The sequence below is a fragment of the Lacerta agilis genome, chromosome 8, assembly GCF_009819535.1.
Source record: "Lacerta agilis isolate rLacAgi1 chromosome 8, rLacAgi1.pri, whole genome shotgun sequence".
NCBI classification, from domain to species: Eukaryota; Metazoa; Chordata; class Lepidosauria; order Squamata; family Lacertidae; genus Lacerta; species Lacerta agilis.
Genome location: NC_046319.1, coordinates 5,591,487 through 5,613,023, shown reverse-complemented (window position 1 = coordinate 5,613,023; position 21,537 = coordinate 5,591,487). Strand labels below are relative to the sequence as shown.

The window sequence follows — 21,537 nt, the reverse complement described above, 5'->3', positions numbered from 1 at the left end:
GCAGAATATATATACACACACACACACACACACACACACACACACACACATATATATATATATATATATATATATATATATATATATGCACTCAGTGCCCATCTTCCTGTAGGGAGTTCTTTAGACTAGAAATGAATGGTTGGTTGTAACTGCCCTCATTTCACCTGTGCCCACAGCTTCATGACATACAGGCAACTCACAGCTCATGCAGCAGTTCGGTTCTGGCTGTCAGTGTGTAAACACAAAATCACGTGAAGCCAGGAGCCCCTGGAACTGCCCCCAACCCACAAGGGGGAGGACTCTTTATCTTGCTCTGGGAAGGTTGCAGGAGGGCCCAGGGAGCCCACTGAGTGAGGCAACGCCTTCTTTCCAGCCTCCAGAACTGTCCCAGAGCCCTTGTGCCTCTTTCCTAGAGGCCGGTGAAGAAGGCAGCCCCTTGCTTACTGGGTTTTGGGAAGGCGGTGCGAGGGCTCTCAGAGCATCCTTGAGTCCTCATGCCTCCTTCCCAAAGCCTGGAAAGGGAGGAGACCCTCTGGGTGTGCGGAGAACATAAATAAACGGAGAGCAAGGATTGGTGGGTTTCTCATACTCTCCCATTTATTCACCCTGCCACTCCAATTGCGTAAATATGATTAGTGTAAGATGCAAGTTGCCGGTACCCAGGTCTCTCCTCCCTTCCTTGCATGTGTGCATGCAGTCATAACACAGACACCAACACACCAGACCCCAGGGATTGGTGCCAGCTGCAAAGGACCTAAGGTCTGCCCAGGACATGCAGCCAGCCTCTGACTTACTTCGAAATGTACTTGTCGTGCCCACAAGGGACCGGGAAGTTCTCGCTTATGTAGTCCATCCTTGGAAAGTGTCTTTCATCAGGAACAGAGGCCTGCGGTGAAAGGGGAGGCGGAGAACCGCTTTAAAGCACACAACGATCTCCTTTCTGAGATAAAAGAAAAGAACATCCTAATCGTTTGTTCAATTCAATGGCGATTTTGCAGACCTCTAATACAGCGGTCCTCAACCCCCGGGCCACGGACCGGTACCGGTCCATTGCTCAAATGGTACCGGGCCGCCCAAGGAACATTAAATAATTTCCATTTTATTTACTGTGGTGTATTTCTCTCGGGTTTGTGCGACATTCCATGGGCGAGAGGTTAACCGGGTGTATTTTATTTTGAAGGCATGTTTAAATACAATTAAATTAAAATTATTAAATCAAAACAATCTAAAATATAAACAATCAACATTCCCCCCCCCCTCAGCGGGCTGCGGTAAAATTATCAAACGTTGACCGGTCCGCGGTGATGAAAAGGTTGGAGAGCACTGCTCTAATGGGTTTCCAATCCATGGACGGGAGGGATGGGGTGTCCAAAAGATGCAGGGAGGTGATAGCCCTGATTGTTTTCCTAGAAGGAGAAACAGGAGGTGGGATGGACTCGCCAGCACCTCAGGCCTTATTGCAATTACTGTGTTTTATTTCTATCCCGTATTTTGCCTGGACGGAGACTTGAGGTGGGTTACACAAATCAAAACAACACAAAGCAAATAACAATTGAAAAGTAATTAAACTAAAAACAATATTAAAAAACACATCTATTGAAATACAACAGCATCCTCCCCTCCGTGGTTTCCAGAAACTGGCATTCGGGAGCCACCAATAGCCCTCTCCTCCATGAATTAGCTTTTCTTTTGCACAATGTATTCTGCCTACTTAGAATCACAGAGTTGGAGGAGACCACCAGGGCCATCCAGTCCAACCCCCTGCCAAGCAGGAAACACCACCAAAGCATTCCTGACAGATGGCTGTCAAGCCTCCGCTTAAAGACCTCCAAAGAAGGAGACTCCACCACACTCCTTGGCAGCTCTTACTGTCAGGAAGTTCTTCCTAATGTTTAGTTGGAATCTTCTTTCTTGTAGTTTGAATCCATTGCCCCGTGTCCGCTTCTCTGGAGCAGCAGAAAAACAACCTTTCTCCCTCCTCTATATGACATCCTTTTATATATTAAACTATGCTATGCAATTTGGACTGAACCTGTACATCGCTAAGTGACACAAAAGGGCTTTGTAGAGCACTGAAGCCCTCCAGCTGACCACACATTAGGCCACCCCATCCAAATTCTGAAATTTTCACAGGCATCACACATACCGGTATCTTTGAAGCCATAAGGACTAGATACTTAACAGGGAAAGAAAAAGCTCTCCAGTGCTGAATCTGACTCCTGTGCCGAATGCCACCCTGAACCCCTTCTTCTTTCCCCTTGCTCTCTGGGATTGCATCTCATGCCACCTCTAGGCATAGTCTCTCGTTTTGGCTGCTGTAGCCTAACAGGTGTCCACAAATCTTGCTTTGTATCTGCTCGAAGGCGCAAAGCAGGAAGCCCAGAAGTCTTAACATCGCTGCTGCATCCGCCAAGCATTGTTCTTGGGTTGGGGGGGGGGGGCAGCAAAACAGAAGCACTAAGAATATCACCACCTCCCAGCAGAGCGGCTGACGAAATTCTCAATTTCCTGCCTCCTCTGAGCTGCTTTCCTAACCACCCTGACAGCTGTCTGTTTCATGGCCTTTCCTTCTGCAACAGCTTCTAGGGCTGTTCAGCAAGGAAAGCTCAAGACTTGCACAAAGCAAAGGAGAAAATGCTATCTCCATCCCCCACCCTATTTCCAAACTACTGTGCCGTTGTCTCTCCAAGACTGGCAGTGGTGGATGGGAGTGCCTTTTTTCAGCTCTGGCTGGTTTGCTGGACTGGATCATTGCAACATGCTCTGTGTGGGGCTGCCCTTGAAGATGACTCAGAAACTTTGGTCGGTCCAAAACACAGGAGCTGGCTGGCTGGCTGGCTGGCTGAGGTTCCATTTTGTTGTTGTTCAGTCGTTCAGTGTCCGACTCTTCGTGACCCCATGGACCAGAGCACGCCAGGCACGCCTATCCTTCACTGCCTCTCGCAGTTTGGCCAAACTCATGTTAGTAGCTTCGAGAACACTGTCCAACCATCTCATCCTCTGTTGTCCCCTTCTCCTTGTGCCCTCCATCTTCCCCAACATCAGGGTCTTTTCCAGGGAGTCTTCTCTTCTCATGAGGTGGCCAAAGTACTGGAGCCTCAACTTCAGGATCTGTCCTTCCAGTGAGCACTCAGGGCCCATTTCCTTGAGAATGGATAGGTTTGATCTTCTTGCAGTCCATGGGACTCTTAAGAGTCTCCTCCAGCACCATAGGTTCCATTTAGATCTCATATAACCCATTTTGAAACAGCTGCACTGGTTGCCAGTGTGTTTCTGGATCCAATTAAGTGCTAACATTGGCGTTTAACGGTGCTATTTTTGCTAGAAAAAGAGGTGCCGGAACTCAACATGAACGCCTCCCTTGTTCTCTTAGTATGGCAATAGTACCAGAGGTGCCAGAACTGAGTTCCGGCTGGGGGAAAAAAGCCCTGGTGTTTAAAGCCCTAAATTTCTCAGGCTCCAAATACCTGAGAGGCCGCCTCCTTTCCTACAGACCTCAAGTGCTGAGATCGGCAGAGGGGGAACCCTCCACTCTTGGAGGCTTGGCATGGCGATGGCCCATGGGAAGAGAGCCTTCTCTGTGGTGGCCTCTTAGCTGTGAAACTCCCTCCCTGCAAAAGTGTGCCTGGCACCTGCATTGTACGGCTTTTGGAGGATGCTGAAGATGTACAATAGCTTTTGACACCTGAGGCATTTTTTTAAAGGAATCAAGTTTCTTTTATGGTTCTAAGTTGTTATTAATATTGTGCTTTAATGCTGTTAAAGGTAAAGGAACCCCTGACCATTGGGTCCAGTCATGTCCGAATCTGGGATTGTGGCGCTCATCTCGCTTTACTGGCCAAGGGAACTGGCGTACAGCTTCCGGGTCATGTGGCCAGCATGACTAAGCCGCTTCTGGCAAACCAGAGCAGCGCACGGAAACGCCGTTTACCTTCCCGCTGGAGCGGTACCTATTTATCTACTTGCACTTTGACGTGCTTTCGGACTGCTAGGTGGGCAGGAGCAGGGACCGAGCAACGGGAGCTCACCCCATCGTGGGGATTCGAACCGCCGACCTTCTGATCAGCAAGCCCTAGGCTCAGTGGTTTAACCCACAGCGCCACCCACATGCTGTTACCCATGCTCAAACCTTAGGGTGAAGGGCAGGTAATAAACAAAAACAAACAAACAAACAATTTGCCCTCCCCAGCAACCAAGGGCCACAAGCTAGCCAAGGGACACTTGGGTAGGCCACCGGGCCACCAACACCTCCCTGTCACCTCTCCCACAGTGCTACACCTGACGTTTGCTGCCTTAAACAAATGCAGGGGGGGCACAACCAATGCACACCCCTTTAGCAGTGCATGCAAGACACCCCCCCTGGAAGCACAGAGCCAGGGCTGGCTACCTCTCTGTCTGCTTTCTCAGCCAAGGATCTTTGCCAAAGGCACTGCCCAGATCATGCTGGGCGATGGGGACTCAGCAGGCAAGACAGAAAGCCGTCCTAACCAGGCCAAGAACAGCAAAACCATCTCCACCAGTGCACTGGCTCAGGTGTATGGGAATGGGGCGGGGGGAGGATTTGCCTCCCCCTGCAGGGGCAACTTCCAGAGTTTTAACTACTGGTATGTGTTGTGTGAATAAGTCCTTTCTTTCTTTCATCTGTCCTGAATCTACCAATGTTCAGCTTCATTGGATGTCCAAAAGTTCTAGTGTTACGAGAGAGTAAAAGCTTGTCTCTATCCACTTTCTCCATGCCAGGCATCATCTTAAAAACTCCTTCCATGTCTTACCCGCCTTTTCTCTACACTAGAAAGTCACAAATGCTGCGTCTTAGATCTCCCACATCCTGCCTGGTTTGGCCCCAAGCTTAGAAACAGATGGGGTTTCCTGTGTGCATTTGGGGCGGGTGGGGGCAGGGGGCAGAGGACAACAGCTCAGCTGGACTGAAAAGCAGAGAGTTTACTAGGAATCCAAAGACTCCCACCAAACGCACTGCAGGATTTGTTCTTCTCCACTCTTGACACCCGGGACCAGAGTGGGGCTTCCGCAGACCACTGTCAAGTCATTCACCAAGTCAGGAAACCCCAGCCCTCCATTCTGCATCCTGGAGAACAAGGAGAGGTTCAGCGCTGGCAAAAGCAGCATTGAGGTCCTAGGGAAAGAACTTCCCCTCCCCCCTCCACAACCCTTAAAAATACAACTCACACACAGGGGCGTAGCAAGGGAGGGGTGGGGGGCCCTGGGCAGCGCCCCTGCTGGGGGTGACACATCGGGGGGCAGCCCCGCCTCCTGGGCTTTTTTTTTTTACTTAATTTTTTAAAAAAAAAACAAATTTCTTTTTAGGCTATGTTCGGCACTGCCGAGGTGGAGCCGCAGGGGCGGCCAGCGAGGAGGGGTGCCCCCCCCGCTGGCCACCCCTGCGGCTCTGCCCCGGCAGCACCGAAAATAGCCCCCCCTTCCAGCGGCGGAGCTCGGCGTGGAGGCAAGGGGCAGGCCAGCGAGGTGCGGTGCCACCCCCTCCTCGCTGGCCCACCCCTTGCCTCTTTGCCGAGCTCCGCTGCTGGCTGGCTTGCGGAGCCGGGGCATGGAGAAGGGCTGGCCAGCGAGGAGGGACACCCCTCCTCACTGGCCCGTCCCTCTCCCTGCCCCGACTTGCGCTCCACCAAGGGAGCCCGGGCGGCGGATTCGGGAGTCTTTGCAGCCCGCAAAGACTGCCGAATCCGCCGCCTGGCACCCCCGGGGTCGGGGCGTCGCGTGCGTCATGACGCACGGACCGCGATGCCCCGCCCCCCAGGGGTGCCTCTTGGCTTCCTGCCCCTGGCAGCCAAGGGGCTAAGAACGCCCCTGCTCACACATCCTGCTCAAAAGGACCCCTTGAAGATAAGGCTTCGGGGCTTCTGTGATTCTCAGACACACTTTCCAGCAGAAGCAGCTGAGTTCCTGCCTCTTTCCAGATGTTCTGGTGCGGGAGCTTAATTCTACTTGGCAAGCCAAACTCTCGAGTATCCACTGCACCGGTTAGGAGGAAGGAGCAGAGCCAGCTGTGCAAGGAAGCATCTCACCCTCGAGAGAGGAGATTTTGGAAGCAGCTGCACTAAAGAGAAGCAAACAGCGGCAGAAGAAGGCGCTAGTTCAAAACACGGGCCCATTTCCAAGTAGGAAAAGAGGAGCAGAGTGGTCCCAAATGGGTGTAGCTAAAGGAGGAGGAGGGCTGGAGCTACAAGGCAAACAGAACTTCTTCTTTTTTAACTGGTATGTGTGTGGACACAAGAAGAGCCTGCAGGATCAGGCCACTGGGGGCCTATCTAGTATAGCAGGGCCCTCTCCCCTCCTGCAGCTTCCAGCAACTGGTATTCAGAAACATCGCTACCTCCAACTGCAGAGGCAGAGTGCAGCTGTCATGGCTAGTAGCCACCGGCAGCCCTCTCCTCCATGAATCTGTCCATCTTTTTTTAAAGCCACCCAAGCTGAAGGCCACGACTGCTTCCTGTGGGAGGGAGTTCCACGGTTTAACTACGTACCGCGTGAAGCAAGACTTCTTTGTATCTGTGCATGTCGGTTTCCTGCTATTGTGAGGCCTCAATTTCTAGTCATAGAATCATATAGTTGGAAGAGACCACAAGGGCCATCCAGTCCAACCCCCTGCCAAGTAATAAAAACATAAACTAGTCAACTAGTTTATGTTTTTATTACGGCTTTCATTCTTGTGAGCTGCTCTGGCTTTTTTGGGAGCGTCGACGGAATCGAAATACCTGCAAGAGATGTTTTAAATTTTGAATTCTTTGCACTGCCTGCCCACTTTGAAATGACTCAGCCATGAAGCTGGGTGTCACCCAGCATTGCAAGCCCACTGCCAGCACCTGGAACAGTTGGGCAAAACCCAGTGCCCACTGTTTACTCACCAGGGCTGATTTTGCATCTGCTTTGTGTGCACATGCATTTAAAAAAAAAAATGGAGGGCCACGGTTACACCCCCCCCCCCAAGTTATGGGGATAAAATGCTGCTGGGGAGACAACATATGCTGCCTCCTGCCTAAGCTTCTTTGAGGGAGCTTTAAAAAACCACACAATTAATGTGGGGGCCTTTGTGTGCAGTGCAAACACTGGTTTGTTGTGAGGATGCAAAGCTTTGCAATAATCCAACCTAGGGTGACATTGGCCTTTGGAGCAGCTGTTACGCCTGCCATCCATTCTTCCTGCAGCAGAACCACTGGGTCTCCCCTCCCTGCCTCCTCAGCCACCCTCCTCCATCTCGGTCTGCTCTTGAAGGCAGCCCTTCCCATCTGGCCTTACTGAAAGTCGCTCCATTTGTGAGCCTCTCTCCTGTTAACGGAGACACAGAACCATCCATCTGCCTGATGGCAGCAGCGCTCCCAGCTGCCCAGGGATGAGCGATGGAGGAAGGAGCAGAGGAAAGAGAAGGGGAGGAGAGAGGCCAACCACACCAGGTGTGGAACAACCAGACCTGCAACGTGCAGAAGCACAAAAATATACTCAGCAGCACACTGCGCTACCCTGATTAAAAGAGATTATTCTGCACACACCATAACCCTGTTCAGGCGTGTGGTAGCCATTTAAAGGTAAAGGTAACGGGACCCCGGACAGTTAAGTGCAGTCGTGAATGACACTGGGGTTGCGGCGCTCATCTCACTTTACAGGCCGAGGGAGCTGGCGTTTGTCCACTCTGCAGACAGTTTTTCCGGGTCACGTGGCCAGCATGACTAAGCCACTTTCAGCGCAACAGAACACCGAAACCAGAGTAGCGCACGGAAATGTCGTTTACCTTAAGTAAAGGTAAAGGGACCCCTGACTATCAGGTCCAGTTGTGTCTGACTCTGGGGTTGCAGCGCTCATCTCGCTCCATAGGCCGAGGGAGCCGGCGTTTGTCTGCAGACAGCTTCTGGGTCATGTGGCCAGCATGACAAAGCCGCTTCTGGCGAACCAGAGCAGCGCACGGAAATGCCGTTTACCTTCCCACTGGAGCGGTCCCAATTTATCTACTTGCACTTTGACGTGCTTTCGAACTGCTAGGTGGGCGGGAGCTGGGACCGAGCAACGGGAGCGCACCCCTTCGCGGGGATTTGAACCGCCAACCTTCAGATCAGCAAGCCCTAGGTTCTGTGGTTTGTTGTTGTTCAGTCGTTCAGTCCTGTCCGACTCACCCCGTGGCAGGAATTCGAACTGCCGACCTTCTGATCAGCAAGCCCTAGACTCTGTGGTTTAACCCACAGAGCCACCTGGGTCCCTACGCCGTTTACCTTACCCTTCCCTATTTATCTACTTGCACTTTTTAGCATGCTTTCGAACTGCTAGGTTGGCAGGAGCTGGGACCGAGCAACGGGAGCTCACCCCATTGCGGGGCTCCGAACCGCCGACCTTTTGATCGGAAAGCCCAAGGCTCAGTGGTTTAGACCACAGTGCCACCCGCGTCCCTTCTGGTACCCATTTACTTCTTGCATTTTTTCAAGGTGGCGTACATGGTTTCCCCATTTATCATGTAACCCCAACAACCCTGTGAGGTACATTAGGCTGAGAGAAGGCAGTGACTGGTTAAAGGTCACCCGGTGAGCTTCATGTCCAGGTGGGGAATCAAACCCTCGTCTCCATGGTCCCTGGCTTCCATGGCCAGTAAGTGCTACCCATGGACTCTGAATGCACAGAGATGTCTTCAAGAATACACACTGGAAACCGCTACTTCCAGTGCCAGCCGTGGCTCAGTCTGAAGCAGGGTGTGTTTGCTTCCAACACGGGGACAGGAACCCTGAGAGATGGAGGTTCCTTCTGTTGGAAATGGAAATGGAGTGCTTGGTGTGGGGCTGTCGATGGGAGTGGGCTGACCCCACACTTTCCTGCAAGCTATTTGACATGATGGGAACCAGACAGCTGAACAGGGCCTCGGACAGTCCCATGGCTGAACCGAGGAAACCAGACCCACCAGCAGCGGTGGAGCAAGGGGGCAGGGGGCGGTCCACCTTGGGTACTGCCCTGGGGGGTGACACTCTGGGGGCGGGCCCCACCCCCGCGATCGACACCGGTGGCGCGACAACTTTTAAAAGGCTGCAAAGCGCGAACAGCAGCACAGCGTCTGTCGGAAGGGGCGCTGGCCGACCGTGCCCGCCATCTTGGGTGGACTGTGCATGTCCCCACATGCACAGTCCACCCAGGAGGCTGCGCACGCGTCGTGACAGGCGGCAAAGCGGCTTGCTACGCCGCTGCCCACCAGCATTTCATAAATTAATCCAGGGGTGCCCTGGTCACCTCCCTCTTCCCACCCCAAGGCCCAGCGCCTTCCTCCCACCCTGACCCACTGCCAAAGGCACAACTCAACACCGGGCAGTTGTGTAATGATGAGCGCCAACTGGAACTTTTCCAGTGTTTTATTACTGTAGATCATGGCATCAGTACAGCTGGCATAAACTTGATTTAAAATATACCCCTCAATGGACTTTCCTGACCCTGATAAGAGTCCTTATCCTGAAGGTGTCCTGGAAAGCTTCCTGATCTCTCAAGACTTTATGTAAATATCAGCACAGTAATCTGTTGTTAGCAAAAGTGAATTCACATCTCCTCTAAAAAGAATGGGCTCCACATAGAAGACAGGAAACAAAGATAAACCAGTTAGTCATTTCTCACTAGGATTATATTATTTCATCTACAAACTACCGGTAAATCAGGTAAGCAGAATACCTAGCAGACAGGAACTTGTAAGAAATGAATAATGAAACAGAGGAATCAAGGTGTTCTTACCGAATTACTCATCTAAAAGACCTCTTCCCTTCTTCATACCCTAACATTCACCCCAAGCAGTACTTACACTCAGGACTGGTGCGTCCATTAAGGCGAACTAGGCAATTGCCTAGGGCGCCAAAATGGAGGGGGCGCTGGCCAGGCTTGGGCGGGGGTGCGGGGCTAGCAGCAGCTTCTCCACTGTAGCGGAGAGGTGCTGCTTGCCCCCTACACCACCCCCGGCTCCCGCTAAAGCAAACTTTGGCGGGGTGTGGGACGGGTGAGCAGCAGCTTATCCACTACAGCGGAGAAACTGCTGCTTGCCTCTCCACCACCCCCACCTCCCGCTAAAGCAGGCTTTGGCGGGGGGCCGGCGGCGGGGGGCACCAGAAGGTGGTCTCGCCTAGGGCACAAGAAACCCTAGCACCGGTCCTGCTTACACTTTAGATTTTCAATGGCTGGCCAGCTCTTAACAGCTCCGACATGCACCCCCTTTCACTCTGTGCTCTGAAGGACCAGCCTGAGAGTTTTGCTTCAGGTATCCGCTCCCCTCTCCCCTTCTTGCTGTACTTTTAGCGTGAGTCTGTGTCAAATGCCACACATTCTCTCTTTAGGCTTTTGACAAGGAACCTCCTAGTCCTCTTTAGAGCAAGCTGCGTCTGTAGTGTGCGAGTTGCTGCCTGCTTCTACTGTAGCTTTGCCCTCTGAAGCAGCATGTACAGGGTGAGTCCTTTAATACAGTGTTTTTCAACCACTGTTCCGTGGCACACTAGTGTGCCGCGAGATGTTGCCTGGTGTGCCGTGGGAAAAATTTGTTTATTTGATTCCTATTCAAGAGAATTACTTTATATATAGTCAATATAGGCAAAGAGTTAATTTTTTTAACATTTTCTAATGGTGGTGTGCCTCGTGATTTTTTTCATGAAACAAGTGTGCCTTTGCCCAAAAAAGGTTGAAAAACACTGCTTTAATAGAGCACACATGTTCCACGGGGCCTCTTTTAAAAGACTCACCCTGTATATACACCGTCAATTTCATGGCGTTCAGTAGAGTACCATTTGCAACACTTTTTGTGTTATTGGACTATGCTAGGATATTATCATCAGTCACAGTATTATGCCATCAGTTTATTATGCGCTTTATAGTATCTACAGGCTTGGGATTTGCACACTGCACCTTATTCTGTTCATTTTAATATGTTTGATTGAGTAAATCGCTCCCATTATTTATTAGCCAATTTGGTGTTTTGGTTTTGTTTGATCACAATTATTACAACACCTGACACTTTTTTTGTACAACTCCTTTAGAAGCCAAGAGGTCATTTGATCCTTAGGTTAAAGATATACTACCAACATCTACCTACCAATCTACTACCACACAATTGCTCTCATTTCACACGCTAGCAAGGTACTTTGGCCACCTCATGAGAAGAGAAGACTCCCTAGAAAAGACCCTGATGTTGGGAAAGATGGAGGGCACAAGGAGAAGGGGACGACAGCGGATGAGATGGTTGGACAGTGTTCTCGAAGCTACTAACATGAGTTTGGCCAAACTGCGAGAGGCAGTGAAGGATAGGCGTGCCTGGCGTGCTCTGGTCCATGGGGTCACGAAGAGTCGGACACGACTGAACAACTGAACAACAACCAACATCTATTCATCCTGCAGTAGGTGACTAGCTGCCCAAGAGGCAGCTCAGCAGCTGAAGTGTGGGCACAACGACAGAGTGAGCATTGATTGGCATCTTAAGTGCTCAGCCGCATGCACAACATGGGGCTCCACCAACCTGGCACCTTCGGGAAGTTTTGAGTGGCAACTGCCATAAGATCCAGACAGCACAACTGTAAGATGTTGGGGCTGATGGGAGCATGTTGATGCTGACTTCAGACGGATGGCAGCTGTAGGCCGGGTAATACACTATACCAGGCATAGGCAAACTCGCCCTCCAGATGTTTTGAGACTACAATTCCCATCATCCCTGACCACTGGTCCTGTTAGCTAGCGATGATGGGAGTTGTAGTCCCAAAACAAATGGAGGGCCGAGTTTGCCTGTGCCTGCAATATACCAGGGGTCAGCAAACTTTTTCAGCAGGGGGCCGGGCCACTGTCCCTCAGACCTTGTGGGGGGAGCGGGGGCGGACTATATTTTGAAAAAAAATATATGAACGAATTCCTATGCCCCACAAATAACCCAGAGATGCATTTTAAATAAAAGCACACATTCTACTCATGTAAAAACACCAGGAAGGCCCCACAAATACCCCAGAGATGCATTTTAAATAAAAGGGCACATTCTACTCATGCAAAAACACCAGGCAGGCCCCACAAATAACCCAGAGATGAATTTTAAATAAAAGCACACATTCTACTCATGCAAAAACACCAGGCAGGCCCCACAAATACCCCAGAGATGCATTTTAAATAAAAGGACACATTCTACTCATGTAAAAACACGCTGATTCCCGGACCATCTGTGTGCCGGATTTAGAAGGCGATTGTGCCGCATCCGGCCCCCGGGACTTAGTTTGGGGACCCCTGCACTATAACTGTAAAGCACAATTGGAGCACATCCTCTCGCTCAAACAATTCTGGGCACTGCAGTTGCGAAGTTACAGTTCCCAGCAATCCGTAACAAACTCCAGCGCCCAGAATTCTTTGATGGGGGAGATGTGCTTTGAATGTTCTTCAGAGGTACAGCATGTCTGCAACCCCAGCTTGAAACATCTGGTGGGCACCTGGCTGTAGGAAGCTGCAAGCCAGAGAAGTGTACCAGAGATGCAATTTGCTGGCCAACTCGGAGCTCCAGCAGGGAGACGCCTGAAAACCGACACACAGCACCAAATCTAGCAGCATTTTTACAAGGTTTTTTTGTTGTTGCTAAGAGTAAAAACAAAAACAAAACCAGGACAGTGATCTAGCAGCGATCAGAAAACAGGCACAGCTGGAGGGGTTACAAGACTCCTGGCCTTAGGGAGAGACTTTCTGCTCCTTGCGATTCCCAGAGCCTACAGCAAGAAATGCCAAGGGCCGACACACCGAGGCATGCCATGCGGTGGCACCTTTGACCACATGAAGAGAAGTCTCTTGGGAGGGCTGGGCTGCCTCCCCCAGGGAGCCTGCAGGCCCATCCTCTGAAGTGCCAGCTCTCATTTTAAAAAAGGAGTCCCCAGCCTGCTTTCTCACAAGAGAAAAAGGCTTCTTTTCGTATCACTTTCCCAACTTATAGAATCATAGAACCTAAATGGCAGGATCTGATCAGCCACAATACGTTTTGCTTCCATTTCACATACATAAACACTCTTGGTGGCCAAACTGACACCCCCCCCCCCCCCGCAAAAGCCATAATCCAAACTAAAAATAACTTTAAAACTATTCTCTTGATCCCGGCAAGGACATCTGCTCTGCAAACCAGCAGCTGCTACCCAGGTGAAACAGCAGCGAAATTGCCCCCTAATCTAAAGTCTGGCTGCCAGACCCTTCATGAGAGAGCAGTGGTGCTCAGCTTCCCTGGGCAGCACCAGGGCAAAGGATCAAGAGGGAGGTGAAATGGTTAGTCTGTTTGCTGAGACTAACTTTCAATCATTGAATCCTGTACATTCAACAGTTTTACCATCTTGGCTTCCACAGACACACACTCTCTCTCTTCCTATATAATATTTCTTATTTCTTACATTGGAAGCACACCTTTCTTTCCTCCACGGAGCCCAAGGTGGCACACATAGTTCTCTCCCTCCCCATTTTATTCTCCAACAACCCTGGCCCAAGATCACCCAGCAAGCTTCCTGGCAGAGTAGGAATTTGAACCCTGGTTCCACAGGTCCTAATCTGACACTCTTAACACTACATGTCAGAAGATCCCTACATCGAGCCCAATCAATCCTGAGCAGAGGTGTGAATTGAACCCTATTCTCCATCCTGCATATGCTTCACACACACACACATGTCTCTGTTTCCTGACACCTGATGGTAGCAGCTGAATGTGACAGAAGTTCTATCTGTGCTGCTACATCTGATCACAGAAAGGAAGCAGGTTCCTGGGTGATCTGGACTGGTATCCATCATCTTTGCTTGCCTGGGAGCTGCAGCTTCTTTCAGATAAGCGAAGCCCTGAGGTGAGCCCACCCCCCACATGCCTCCCCCAACTTTTTGCTGCTTCTGACTGGGAGGTCTGTGGCAATCTGCAGCAGCAAGGGCTTAAATCCAGCCCAGATGCAACTCAGCAAGTCAGTCTCTCTGACACACTGTTAACGAAGCAGCAGCATGTCCATGCTGGAAGACCCCAGCAGAGGATCTGGCTTAAAATTCAAGGGTTCGTTCTGAAAGAGCAAGCAAGAACATAAGAACAGTCCTTCTGCTGGATCAGGCCAATGGTCCATCTAGTCCAGCATCCCCTTCTCCCAGTGGCCAACCAGATAACCCAAGGGGAAACCAGCAAGCTGGATCTGAGCACAAGAGCCCTCTCTCCACCTGTGGCTTTCTGCAGCTTGGGCAAATTATGCAGATCAGTCATGCACACATTTCCCCCTATTTTGCATGGTGATTTTTATTTAATTGTTTTAATTGAATCCAGTGGGTTCCAGGGCAGCGTACAACAATAAAAATACGACGTAATTTTAGGAAACCCCAATACAGTAATATTCTTCAAACAGGGATAGGAAACGTCCGATTCAACAATGCAGGCACTCGGGCGCGGACTTGGCATAAAATTAATGGGAACCGAATATACTCTGGCTTGGCCAGATTTCCCCATGGTTTCCCCATGGCTCTTAAAAGTTGTTTTTAGCCAAATTTAAGCACACAACAACACACTGCCACCCTTCAAGGAAGGATACGGTTTCTGCCCTGGTGGCTTAATTTCCCCCAGGGCTCTTTGCTTAAAGGCAGAAGTTCTGCAGCCTCACAATTCTGGAAATAGCCCCCTTTGGCTCTTCTTCTGGACTTTCCTCCGCAAGCAATGCCTTCCCTCTTGCCAGCTGCAGTTCGCTGCACCCTTCTGCCAAGAATCCCAAATCCTTGGCTTAGAAACCCACCCTGCACTCTCCCACTGATTTTTCTTCCTTCTGTCTCAATTAACCCATCCATTAGGTCTCTATGGCTGCATGCACCAAGGTCCACTTGGACCCCCTCTCTTCTAACAGTTCCCTTGTTCTCCGTAGTTCTGTAGCTCTCCACAGCCTTAAAAAGCGAATCCAGACTTTTGGCTGCATCAGGGCCGGCTGGCCCATAAGGCAGACTGAAGTGGCTGCATCAGGCTGCAGAATCCCATGGGGTGACACCCCCGTTGCCACTGCTGGGGTCATGCGACTGCGGCTTCCGCTGGGAGCTCACAAGCTCTCACCAGAAGCCACTGCACCATCCAGGTGCGCCTATGCAAATAAATTCCACCTGTCCAAGTGGAATTCATAGCCAACAAAACTTATTATTAGTCTGCTTGCTCAAATATACATATATTGTAATTTCTGGGCACTTTTAATAGCACGGGAGGCAAAGGCAAACCTTTTCTAATTTATAAACAAATAGTTTCCTTCCCTGGTTGCCTGAATCTAGTTTTCACTTGTGTTAGGCAAATGGGCAAATCTACTACTCAGAGCCCTCTGGCACACTAATAAAGAAATTAATCAGCTTGAGCATTTTGGTTTTTGTATCTCCCCTTCCAAAGAGTTAGGAAACGAGCCCAGCTTGGAACAAAAAATGCTTCTCTCTGCTTAACGCAGCATGTTCATTTAAGCCTCATTAAAGTTTCCCAGACACTGTTTAACTCTTCTGAAATCTCTTTGCCTAGATTCTCAGCATTTAGCAAGAATTCATTTTGTAGCACAATTTAGTTTAGCATCAATTCCTTGCTTATTCCACTACATTTCTATCCCACCTTCCATGGAATTCAAGAGCAGCAAAGCCATGAAAGGGTACGAAGCGGGTCCCCAGATGTGGATCAGAGTACATTGAACCCAAGTGTGTTTCCAGGGTTCATGAGTCCTCCTCTGGGGGTGGGGGTGGGGCTTTTTAAAGAAAGCAGGGCTCTCCGGTCTGTTTAGGTTTTGGCCTACTGGAGCTGCTGGGGACTGAACCTGGGACCTTTTGCATGCAAAGTTTGTGTTCTACCACTGAATGCCATCTTCTCTGACTCAACTGCTTAGTGACAAGATGAAAACCCGAGAGGGTCTGAGTCTTAATGGCAGAGCCATCAAGATTGTTATGGTCCTTTTAGAACACAAACAAGCTGAAGCTAGGAATGCATATGTTTAATAGTCCTAAAACAACCTGATCACTAGAAAAATTAAATGTTGTTCATGCTGCTCACCAAAACTGAGCACAGAAGGACTGTTGGAGCAAAAAGTGCGGTTTGCAGAGTCAGTTCAGTACCAGAACAAACCACATATGAACTATCAGGGAAGAATGTAGCGCTCCGCCCCTCTTTCACACAATCCTGGTGCCGGAGGAAGAAATGAAGAAGGGCCAGCCAGCAACTGATTCTTCTGCACTTGGAAGCCAGAGATTCCAGAGCTGGATGTTAATAATTTTGAATGTTACCCACCCTCAGCCTTCAATTCAGGAACAGAGCAGATTAAGAAATATGCAGATGTGGTGCTCCAGAAGAGATCTTGCTAAACATTAAACATTATACTGGAGGTTACTTGCTAGAGCCGGAGGAAGAGGATGGGAGAGTCTCAAAGGCAGGCAGAAGAGAAGCAAAGGAAAAGTTTGTAGACGGAAATTAAGTGAATTGCAAGTGAAGAATCTTTTGGCACTAACAAAAAATTTGGTAGAGGTTTATTGAGACTTCATCAGATGCATTGGGACTTAATATCTCAAAGTGCGCGGAGGGGGGGGGAGCCTGAACACACCCATTCTGGGGTACAACCTACAAGCTAATGGTTAACAGGAATAGACACTCACCCCTATGCGTAGCGCAGCACTTTGCAAAACTCACAAGCCCCACTTTCTTCCTCTTTCAGCCGCCCCTCCCCCTCCCCCACCCAACCCACTTCCTCATCCTCTGTGAAGCAGAGAATCTGAGTCCCAGTGGCAGATAACAAATTACCGGGGTGGGGTGGGGGGAGGGGGGCAGAGATGGTACAGCCAGCCACAAAGGCAGCGACAGCCCATCACGGGGAGGGATGAATAGAGAGACAAAGCGATGGGGAGGGAGGGAGGAGTCACCCACTTAAAGTAAGGGAATCCCCTCCCCACATTCCCAGTCCCTGGGGGGGCCTTCCTTAATTAATATCCTCTTCCTTCACTCCACTCCAGTGCCTCCAGGGCTTCAAGAGGACCCAGGAGTCCTGGCCTGTCCCAACAGCAGCACGAACTGTTTACTCTTAACCACTACACTCTCCTCCCAGAGAGTGTCAGAAAGTCGTCCTGGGCCCAATCCTGCCTGCACAAGCACCCACTGCAATGAATGGGAGAGCCACAAAGGGCCCGCTCCTCCCCTCAGTTCCCATTCATTCATTCATTCATTCATCTGAACAGCTGCTTGCGCAAGAGACCCTCCTCTTCTCCGCGCCCCGCTCCGGGAAGGATAGGCTCCAGATCACTAGGTCGCTTCTCCAGATGGGTTTACTCGGAAGCAAGACGGTTGGGGCTGAGCGGATAGGTCAGGGATAAGCGATGGGGAGGGGGGTTCCGCCGGGCATCCACCCCCCCCGCCAGTCCCGCCCAACTCCAAGAAGGGCGCAGAGAGAACAGCCGCCTTCTCCGAGTTGGGCGCCCACGAATCAAAGGGGCTTCTTCCGGGGTGGGGGGTCCCTTACAAACTGGGCCGATTCTCCCCAGGCAGCACCCCGCCCCGCCCGCACCATCCATCCCGTGGGTCTCTTTTCCTGTTCGGTGGTCGAAAGAAGAGAAGTCTTTTGGCCCCCGGGGGGTGTGCGTGTGTGTCTTCGTTGCGCCCCCTCCCTCCACCACCCCGCAGGCGAGGTCCGGCTGCAACTTACCGGGAGCGCCCTTCCCCGGGCCCCGATCCCGCGGCTGGGCGTCCTCCTCGCAGGCAGCAGACGACGGCGGCCGCCGCCCGGATCCCCTCCTCGCAGCTGCCGGGGGAGGATCCCCCGCCCCCGCCGGCCGGCCTCTCTCTAGGGCGCCCCCTCCCCGCCGGCGCCCAGCCAATCGCCGCGCCGCCACCGCCCGCCCCCCCCCGCTCCTTGGAGGCTCCTCCCGCTGCTGGGGGGGGGGGGGGAATGAGCCCGGCCGGCCGGTCAGACAATGCTAAAGCTGCTTCTGTCGGCGGGCTGGAGGGGTGCTGGGGGTCCCGGTCTCGCGCCCCCGCCCCTCCAGGGATGGCAGGGTTTTGCTAGCCTCGGACCTCCGAAACCTGCTGCCCCTTTTGGTGCATGAGAAGCCAGGGCAGCCAAATGGACCGTAGCGTTGGTTAGGGACCACCCAAGGGTCATCTAGTCCACCCCTCCCTGCAATGCAGCTCCAGAATCCCCGAGCAATGACGCATCTGCTTTGAAAACTACAACGAAGGAGAGCCCGCCACATGGATGACCCTCGGGGTCCCTTCCAAACTACGATTCTATGATTCCACAGAAAGTTTTGACTAATGTTGAGATACAATCTCCTTTCTTGCCGTTGGAGTCCAATTGGCCATTTGTCGTTTGAGAAGACTGAGAGGACCCAAACCAATGGATTCAAATGACAAGGAAGGAGATTTCCCCTAAAGATTAGGAAAAACTTTCTGACGCTAAGAGCCGTTCAACAGTGGAGGAGACTCCCTCAGAAGGTGGAGCGCTCTCTGTCACTGGAGGTTTTTAAACAGAGGTTGGATTCTTTAGCTGTGATTCCTGCATTGCAGGGGGTTGGATGAGCTTTGCGCAGGGGTAGGCAACCTAAGGCCCGTGGGCCGGATGCAGCCCAATCGCCTTCTCAATCCTGCTCCGGACGGTCTGGGAATCAGCATGAGTAGAATGTGTCCTTTTATTTAAAATGCATCTCTGGGTTATTTGTGGGACATAGGAATTCGTTCATTTTTTCCTTCAAACTATAGTCCGGCCCACCACATGGTCTGAGGGACGGTGGATCGGCCTACGGCTGAAAAAGGTTGCTGACCCCTGGCTTTGCGGTCCTCCCGACTCTACAATTCTGATTGCCTTCCTTTGTTACCTGCCCTCCAGTGCCCAGGTGGTTGTGGAGGAGCGCAGTCGCTCCATGGATGAACCATGGATTCACAACTTTAATTAAAAGGGGAGCGGGTTAACAAAACAACAGCCAGATCTATGAACCTGGGGAAGTACATGCATCTTAATCTGAAGCTGAACACAGACAGTGAAGGGGACAACTGGAGCTCTAATGCGCTGGTGGAGAGAGAGGAGTTCCACACCTGAGGAGCCACAAGGAAAATGCTGCTTCTCATAATCACAGCAGGAGCTACAGATGTTGGCAGAGCCTCTCCCACTAATGGACTTCAACATGCAAAACACCCTCTCCTATTGTCCTTTAGTGAACCTTTTTAAAACCACTGCTAGTCTTCCACAGAATGAACTACAGGAAACCCAAGTTAGAAAAACAAGGTTTCCCAAGGTTACGCTTGCTTTTCCACCTATAAAAGAGGTGCATTGACATTAATTCTGCAAACTTTTGAAGCTCCTGCATGGTGCCTCTCAGCTGAAATAATTCGCGGTGTTCACAATCATTCATGTGTGTGCTGATTGCCCTCCGTATCAAGTATCTAATTGCAAGGAAGTAAAACCCTCCGTTTATTTTCCTCCACAAAGGGCTGTTTTCTTATTGCCATTAGTTTGGCCTTCTTTTCTACAGTGTCACATTAAACATTCATTAGAACTCAATTTGGGCAAGTCTCATCCAGTATTGTTGCCCAAAATATTAACAAAAGAGCCAACTATTTCCTCTGGGAATAGCTAAATTATTGTGGCTCTTGAAAACTGATCCTAAACACACACACACACACACACACACACACACACACACACACACAGTTAATTATTGCATAAGTTGGGGCCTTGGTGGCAAAGAGTGAAGTGAAATGACTAACTGGAATGGATAAGAAACTGTTAAGTCAGCTGTCTTTATAAACTGTGAACTATTTCTAGAGAGCCAGCTCACTCAGGAGACAGCCCTGAGAGGGAGGCTGGTAATATTTCACACACGGCATGTGCCTGGACTAAGAACAGGGGTTTTTTTTTTGTGGGGAGTGGGAGTAACTCCCACTTGGAATGAGAAAGCCAAATGGAAGAGAGCATTATCAGATAGGCTTTGTTTCAGAAAAAGCTATTCGAGGCCTGTTCCAGCATCCTGCAAACACATCACTCTTAAAATATCGGTTTTTATTCCATCTTTATTGCCCTTTGAAATTCAGGGCAGGAACTTGCCCTCTTGAACCCTGTAAAACATCACACACACTGGTGGTGCTATATAAAGAATAGCATTTGCCATTGTATATATCTGTTCAAAAATAGTGGTACAAGACCAAGGTGAGCTACTGTTTTACTCTGCAAGGCATTCGATATAGGATGAAGAAGGGGGTTCAATTTCTGGATTTATTTTTTTCTGGAGGCTTGCAGGAACGACAACCTCTGACTTTGTGTTTTAATTATTTTGCTACATATTTTGTTCAGCACTTAATAACCTTAAGGCTAATGGCATCTTCATTCTGTAGGAGCCCATGGTTGAAATCCTAAGTGCATGGGCTGCAAGAATCAATTGCATTAATCAAATTGATATGCACCATGCTGGGGGAAAAACTTAAGTTAAAAAGCTCCAGGTTATTACTCAAAAGAGGACCGAAGGGTTACAGAGAGGCAAACCCAGTTTCCGGCTTTCCCTGATGTAGCTGTCCAAGGTACTGCAGTCTACAATACCTGTAAAGAGGAAAACCTGTTGAGTTTGCTAGTGTAGCGCAGAGACAGAAAGAGCTCTCTGTCTCTGGGCTCTAACATCAACTACATCTTATTAAATAAGCATTTGGAGTGAGCTGGCCATCTATTCATCTTAATGTTGGTTCTTCTGTCTCAGAAGAATGACCACGACAGTCCAGTTGCAAAGTTGCATCTAGGTCAACTTTTATTTATACTGAACAGCTTTTAAAAATACAGAATAAAATAGCATTTATCTACTATTATTCACAACATCTGGTCCAAATATTACATATTTCTTAAATATTTCAACGTTTAATAAAGCAATGTTAGAAAAAAAAAAATCCCAACAAAACACAACAAAATTCATAAAAATCTCAATAAAAGAATTACACATCTCAGAGAAAAAACCCAACTTGGTTTGTAACATGAGATTGTGCAGTCAAAAGTCATTCACACAAAAAAAAAAACCTCATGGAAAAAAAATATTATTATTTATCCCCACTGTCTAAAAAACAGTCAAAGAGTTTGTTACATCAAAAGTTGTTATTATGAACAGACCAAAGAGGAGAAAAAGAAGATGCACTCAAGTTTGGACTGACAGCAAGATGGTTCACTTGGAAAGATGTCAGGCAATGCACAAGGGAATTCTCTGCTATCGAATATGTACTGATGACTAATCACAGCCACAAGCAAATTATAACCAGACAGGAATGTTTTTGATGACACTCAAGGTGAATTCTCAATACTTAAAGCAGCCCAGCACTATAACGGTTATAGAGACTAATGGGCAGAAGCTAAATACTGGTGAGCACATGGCCGCCTCACAGCACAGATGAGAAAGGATCTACCACTAGAAAATGGGAAGCCCCAGCAGCCTGCTCTCCTCTGTCCAGGCAGTTTAAGAAACTGTTTGAGTGAGAAACTCTAGATACGCACCATGCAAAAGAAAACAATACAAAATACAAATGGTGAGTGTATTTTGCTCCCAACGCCGCCTTCTTCTGGTGGTGAGTGG

At 49.8% G+C, this 21,537-nt stretch overlaps 1 protein-coding gene across 1 annotated transcript in view; it reads right to left on the bottom strand.

Annotated features, from left to right (window-relative positions):
• The window catches only part of RASSF2 (Ras association domain family member 2), a 42,263-nt gene extending 24,512 nt beyond the window's left edge, over window positions 1-17,751 (bottom strand). Inside the window, exons 1-2 of the mRNA XM_033159178.1 lie at window positions 17,643-17,751; window positions 795-886 (exon numbers count right to left, since the gene is read on the bottom strand). Coding sequence (XP_033015069.1) covers window positions 795-853 — 59 coding nt within the window. The 5' untranslated portion in view covers window positions 854-886; window positions 17,643-17,751. The remainder of the gene's footprint in view (window positions 1-794; window positions 887-17,642) is intronic.
• Between the last annotated feature and the right edge of the window lie 3,786 nt (window positions 17,752-21,537).